This window comes from Notolepis coatsorum (genome assembly GCF_963971535.1).
Source record: "Notolepis coatsorum genome assembly, chromosome: 1".
Taxonomy (NCBI): domain Eukaryota; kingdom Metazoa; phylum Chordata; class Actinopteri; order Aulopiformes; family Paralepididae; genus Notolepis; species Notolepis coatsorum.
The window spans coordinates 308,150,634-308,157,613 of NC_140165.1; the positions used below are offsets into that span (position 1 = coordinate 308,150,634).

General features: G+C 53.9%; 1 protein-coding gene across 1 annotated transcript in view; it reads left to right on the forward strand.

Annotated features, from left to right (window-relative positions):
• The window catches only part of LOC311225828 (putative G-protein coupled receptor 149), a gene marked incomplete at both ends in the record, with an annotated part of 45,984 nt that extends 39,446 nt beyond the window's left edge, over window positions 1-6,538 (forward strand). The window contains 1 exon segment of the mRNA XM_084311221.1: window positions 6,014-6,538. Coding sequence (XP_084167347.1) covers window positions 6,014-6,538 — 525 coding nt within the window.
• Between the last annotated feature and the right edge of the window lie 442 nt (window positions 6,539-6,980).

Here is a 6,980-nt window from a genome sequence, read left to right on the forward strand (position 1 = left end):
CATGTACTTTAACTTCTGGCCACCCAGTACAAGATATAAGTATGATGAACACTTTCCCACCTGATGAAACGAACCAACACAAATGTACCAAATCGAATATTTAATACAGCAAAAGGTGTATACAACATTCACTTAATTACATTTATGATTTGAAATATGGAATATGCACTTTTATGGCAAATGAGTATTCGTAGGTAAATCAACATTGAATGTCCAATCTCTGGTTGCGCAGGGAGTAAGTATACAACCTGGAATATTTAGGAAACGATAGCGATGGTACTTAAATGATTATAGCTGGATACACTAAGGGGGGGGGGGGGGTCCTGCTGGTTGTAAGACAGTAGGAGGGGGGGGTTAGAGAAGCCGCTGGCGGTATCCCATCTGGCCGACGGTGTCTTGGGAGAATCCAAAGTCTTGGACACGGTGCCCACAGAACCTCGGGCCGCAGACGAATACAGCTGGACCCTCTGTGGAACGGTATCTGCCGGTCCACAACGGAGAGACGTGGTGCGACCTCACGTGTAGAGCGCCGCCTCACCTGGAGTCCTCTCCGGGGGGTAATTCCAACACTCGGCAGTGTTGGCCTTTATCCATGGAATAATCAAAGCACACAAAGCATAATCCAAGAGCCGTGGAAGGCTCGCCGTCGTCTGGGTAGAGTAATCCAATATACAGGTCCAGTCGCTCTTGACCCGGAGCTCCTCGGATGCAATCACCACTAGGGGTCTGACCAGCCTGGATAAGCGTCCAGATAACGTCAGGAACGATGGGGGTACTGATAACTGTAGGACTCTAACCGAACGATGCACCATACATAAATAGACTATTATTAGCTTAATAGAATACGTCCAACTCGACGGTATGGTGCCAAACTATGACCATTCAACTATTAATCTACACGATATCTCAATGCCTATTCTGGGCCAAGTAGGCCTTACTACACCGCACGTGCGTCGTGGGGAGGCTTTTGCGTCTGTCACTCTGTTGGAGGGTAAAGAACTGGACTAAAAGAAAGTTCTACTTTACGAGCGCCATATATATATGCGCTATGAACAAATAGTACCATTCGTATTTCGCCCGGCATATTACTGCCATAAGGAATGAGTCTGTGCTCATGGTCGGAAGGAGCTCGATATGTATCGCTCTGGTGGTCATGCATTTGAATACAATACCCCACCGCTTCTCGGTGCCTCTTCCTCTCTTTATATACAACGGGCCAAAACAGTCCATGCCTGTGGAGTGGAATGGCTTGTCGCCGATTCGGAGGCGACAGGGGGGTAGGTCAGCCATCCGTGGTATGCTGGGCTGCGCGCGCCACTTACGGCAGTCTAGACAGGTTCGCTGGAAGCGCCGTACTGCTTCTCTCCCTTGCAATATCCAATAACGATGTCTGATCTCCGCGAAGACTCTCTCTGCTCCTGCGTGGTGCACATCCTCGTCGTATTTCTTTATGATCAGCTCTGTGACCTTGTGTCGGCTGTTCAAGACGATCGGGTGCTTAATGTCATCTGGTAGATCGGGGGCTCTCCGCAGGCGACCACCCACTCTGATGAGATTATGTGCGTCACTCTCTGGTGCCAGGTGAATCAGTCTGCTGTCTGATGGGACGGGGTTTCCTCCCTGTAGACAGTCTAGCTCATCGGGAAACGAGTCTCTCTGGGCTCGTTGTAGTAGAAGAAGTTCTGCTTCTTCGTAGTCAGCTGCTGACATGTCAGTGGTGGACTGAATCTCTGGGTGGTGCCGCAGGAATGTCCTTTGTTGCGCACTCTCTAGGGTAATGCAGTCATCTATGTTGGGGTCTGTGGAGGCGACAGTGCTCAGTCCACAGAACATAGGCTTCTTGTTCTCAGCCTCCTCGTTACTTGCTTCCCTCGGGGTGGGCGTAGGCCAATCTCCTTCCGGGAGCTTGAGGAATGCTGGTCCGTCACTGTAGATGTTGCGACGGGTTAGGTCATCCAGGGACATTCCCCGGGTGATGACGTCAGCTGGGTTGTGTTTGGTATCCACATACCTCCAGCTTGCTTCCTCTGTTAATTCTTGAATCTCGGTGACTCTGACTCCCACGAACACTTTGTATCTGCATGAATCAGACTTAATCCATGTGAGTACTGTCGTGGAATCTGACCACAAGATTGTTCTATGCACCGGAATGGTGAGTTCACGTTGGATTAACGTGGCTAGATGCGCTCCTGCGAGGGCTGCGCAGAGCTCTAGGCGTGGGATAGATTGTTGCTTACGTGGGGCTATTCTTGAGCGGGCCAGTATGAAAGCAGTGTGTATCTCTCCTCCCATCTCTTGGGCACGCAAATAGGCAACCGATCCGTAGGCTACTTCGGAGGCGTCGCTGAAGACGTGTAGCTCAATCTCGCATGTCTCTGGCCTCACTGTGGATGGGAAGTAGCTGCGGCGTATATTGACACCTGGGAGTGAGCGGAGTTCCGTCTCCCACTCTCTCCATGTTGAGGCAAGGTGTGCGGGTATTGGGTCGTCCCAGCCCTGGTCCTTGTCCCATAGTGCTCGTACAATCATCTTTGCCCTGGTGGTGTAAGGTAGAATACATCCCAACGGGTCATATTGTCTGGCGAGTGTTCTGTACACACTCCGTCTGGTGGTCGGTATCGCCGCCGACCTTCCTTGCTCTGGAGCCAAGGGTTTGTGTCTATAGTGGAGCGAGTCTGTTTTGAAGCGCCAGACTAATCCTAGTGTCATTTCTTGGGCTTCTCCTGGGATTGTCGCCATCCAGGTCTCGCTGCTGGCAGCCTTGTCCGCGGAGGAGAGGCTGCGCAATACGTGCGGGTCGCTGCTGGCCCACTGCCTGAGATCAAAGCCGCCTTTGATCAGGGAGGCGCGTAACTTGATTAGGAGAGCCTCGGCTTCTTCTTTAGTCGAAACGCTTTGTAAACAGTTGTCCACGTAGAAACTGTTCTTCACACTGTGTTGGACCTCTTCATCTGCTGCTGGGTCCTCTGCGTCTCTCTGTGGGCTGGTACCGGCAGGGCACCATAGCCAGCTGGTCCAGGTGCTGTTCCTCGGGGCTGGTCGTGCGTCGTGCTCACCCGTGAATAGAGTCGGGGGTCTGTAGCGCAGCGCCGCGGGGGTATAGCCTGGACTGTATGGGACCTCCTGGTCCGGTGGAGTACTGTGCTGTCGTCGGGCTTGGTTCTCCTCCTCTCCCTCTTCTTCCTCTATCAGATCTTCCAGATCCTGTAGTGGTTTATCTTGCTTCTCCGCAGTGTATGCCGCTCCTTCCTTGTAGCTGGGTCTCGCTTGGACCGGTCTGGGAAGGGGGTCTGCGGGGGGTATAGGCTTTGTCTGTTGGTCAAGTTCAGGGTCGCTTGCTCGTTTAGGAGGCGCTGCTCTTGACTGTTGTCTCGACGAGTTCCTTGAACCCCTGGTGGAGGGAGAGGGTGTTGCCCTGGGGATCATCAGCCGCTTCCTTAGCTGCGCTATTAACTTGTCGCGCTCGGCTTGTAGTGTGTCGCGCTCGGCTTGGCGCGGGATGAGATCGATGTTGCGCTCTGCTTCTCTTTGGGCATAGTCAGCGGCGCGCTGGGCGTCGGCGGCGGCGCGCTCTGCTTCTCTTTGGGCATAGTCAGCGACGCGCTGGGCTCCGGCGGCGGCGCGCTCTGCTTCTCTTTGGGCATAGTCAGCGACGCGCTGGGCTTCTCTTTGGGCACCGTCAGCGGCGCGCTGGGCTGCGGCGGCGGCGCGCTCTGCTGCGGCCCGGTCTCTTATCATATTAATTTCCGTCTGAAGGCGTCTCATCTCCCGGCGTCTCATCTCCCGGCGTATGCGCTCTTCCTCGCTCCGTCGCTGCGCTTGGAGGCGTTCTCTTTCAATAGTAAAATGTTCGTGCTCGCTAAGCGCCTGTGCTTGGAGACGGTCGCGTTCACCCTGAAGTCGATCGCGTTCGGTAGAGGCTGTCAGGCGGACGAGGAACGCCTGTCGTAGCATCCTCGCCGCTTCTCTGGGGGAAGGCGGTAGTGGAGGTGAGCCGCTCCTGCGTGAGCCGCTCCTGGGGGTACTCGTTGGGGAGTCCTGGAGCTCTAGTTCCTCTGCGCTCTCCTCCTCTTCTTCCGTGCAGAGTTCTCTCTCTGTCGGGTTGTCTTCCTCCCGGGGCTGGTCGGGGACTACTTCTTGAGTAGTGGCGGGGGGTAAAGGCATGTCAATTCCCTCCTGGTCCCCACCGTGGGCTTGGTCAGTTACATTAGGACCTACTAGGGCCTCTGTGGTCGGGGAAACCTGGTCGTTAAGGTCAGACATAATTTTACTTTCTACTTTTACCACGTTTACCGTTTGTCGAAGGCTAGGTAGTTGACTGACAGTGTAAGCCTCTAAGTACTGAGGTGTCTGTCGTCTGTGCCGCGGGCGTTCTAGGTTAGGAGGATCGTTTCGTGGAGTGTTCATCATAGGCCATTTCGATATTAATAACACTATATTAATATTACACTAGTTACCATCCGGCTCGAAGGACCAATTGTAACTGAGGGGTACAATTCCCTGACTGTATTGTTAGATATGATATTAAATACCACTACCTCATGTACTTTAACTTCTGGCCACCCAGTACAAGATATAAGTATGATGAACACTTTCCCACCTGATGAAACGAACCAACACAAATGTACCAAATCGAATATTTAATACAGCAAAAGGTGTATACAACATTCACTTAATTACATTTATGATTTGAAATATGGAATATGCACTTTTATGGCAAATGAGTATTCGTAGGTAAATCAACATTGAATGTCCAATCTCTGGTTGCGCAGGGAGTAAGTATACAACCTGGAATATTTAGGAAACGATAGCGATGGTACTTAAATGATTATAGCTGGATACACTAAGGGGGGGGGGGGTCCCGCTGGTTGTAAGACAGTAGGAGGGGGGGGTTAAAGAAGCCGCTGGCGGTATCCCATCTGGCCGACGGTGTCTTGGGAGAATCCAAAGTCTTGGACACGGTGCCCACAGAACCTCGGGCCGCAGACGAATACAGCTGGACCCTCTGTGGAACGGTATCTGCCGGTCCACAACGGAGAGACGTGGTGCGACCTCACGTGTAGAGCGCCGCCTCACCTGGAGTCCTCTCCGGGGGGTAATTCCAACACTCGGCAGTGTTGGCCTTTATCCATGGAATAATCAAAGCACACAAAGCATAATCCAAGAGCCGTGGAAGGCTCGCCGTCGTCTGGGTAGAGTAATCCAATATACAGGTCCAGTCGCTCTTGACCCGGAGCTCCTCGGATGCAATCACCACTAGGGGTCTGACCAGCCTGGATAAGCGTCCAGATAACGTCAGGAACGATGGGGGTACTGATAACTGTAGGACTCTAACCGAACGATGCACCATACATAAATAGACTATTATTAGCTTAATAGAATACGTCCAACTCGACGGTATGGTGCCAAACTATGACCATTCAACTATTAATCTACACGATATCTCAATGCCTATTCTGGGCCAAGTAGGCCTTACTACACCGCACGTGCGTCGTGGGGAGGCTTTTGCGTCTGTCACTCTGTTGGAGGGTAAAGAACTGGACTAAAAGAAAGTTCTACTTTACGAGCGCCATATATATATGCGCTATGAACAAATAGTACCATTCGTATTTCGCCCGGCATATTACTGCGCGGAACCGGGGGTTGCCTCGACATGTTAGGCGGCACGATTGAACTTGGACCTAGGGGTATGGCAACCTGGCGCCAGGTTCTCGTCCAATGGTAGAATGAAACTATTATGGGCTGTTTAGTAGAAACGGGGATATTCAATGCATATTGTACAAGGAATATACAGGGGATATCAAACGATATACAAATACAATTAAATATATATATATAAATAAATATACATATTCGGTTTAATCTGATCCTTCACAACAACTATACAAAATCCTAAAATGCTAAAATTAGGTAGAGATATAGTGCAAATCCATTAGTAATAAATAGATCAAATATGGTGTAGTGTTCAAAAGTGTTGTGTCACTGTAAAACAATGCTCTGCTCCTCTCCCAAGGTGGAGGTGTACCGCTCCAAGTCCGTCGGCCACGAGCCCAGCGCGGACGACCCCGCCTCGGACGGGGGGGGCCAGGCCGCGATGGACGTGCGCTTCGGCGGGGTGGGGATCGACCTGGGCCTGGAGATGGGCCTGGGGCTGGGCGACATGGGCGACACCAACGTGAAGATCCACCTGGAGGTGCTGGAGATCTGCGACAACGAGGAGGCCATGGACAGCGTCTCCATCATCTCCAACATCAGCCAGTCGTCGGCGCACGCTCGCTCCCCGTCGCTGCGCTACTCGCGCCGGGAGAACCGCTTCGTCTCCTGCGACCTGGGCGAGACGGCCTCCTACTCGCTGCTCATCCCCGGCAGCGGCCACGCGGACGGGGGGGACAGCATCAACATCAGCATCCCCGACACCGTGGAGGCCCACCGGCAGAACAGCCGGCGGCAGACCCAGCAGGAGACCTCCGGGTACCGGGAGGAGATACAGCTGCTCAACGAGGCCTACAGGAGGCAGGCGGGGGAAGGGGAGGACTGACGTCCATGCGCCCCTACGGGAAGCCGCCGGCGGGGGAAGGGGAGGACTGACGTCCATGCGGCCCTACGGGAAGCCGGCGGGGGAAGGGGAGGACTGACGTCCACGCGGCCCTACGGGAAGCAGGAGGCGGGGGAAGGGGAGGACTGACGTCCATGCGGCCCTACGGGAAGCAGGAGGCAGGGGAAGGGGAGGACTGACGTCCATGCGGCCCTACGGGAAGCAGGCGGGGGAAGGGGAGGACTGACGTCCATGCGGCCCTACGGGAAGCAGGCGGGGGAAGGGGAGGACTGACGTCCATGCGGCCCTACGGGAAGCAGGAGGCGGGGGAAGGGGAGGACTGACGTCCATTGCGGCCCTACGGGAAGCCGCCGGCGGGGGAAGGGGAGGACTGACGTCCATGCGGCCCTACGGGAAGCAGGAGGCGGGGGAAGGGGAGGACTGA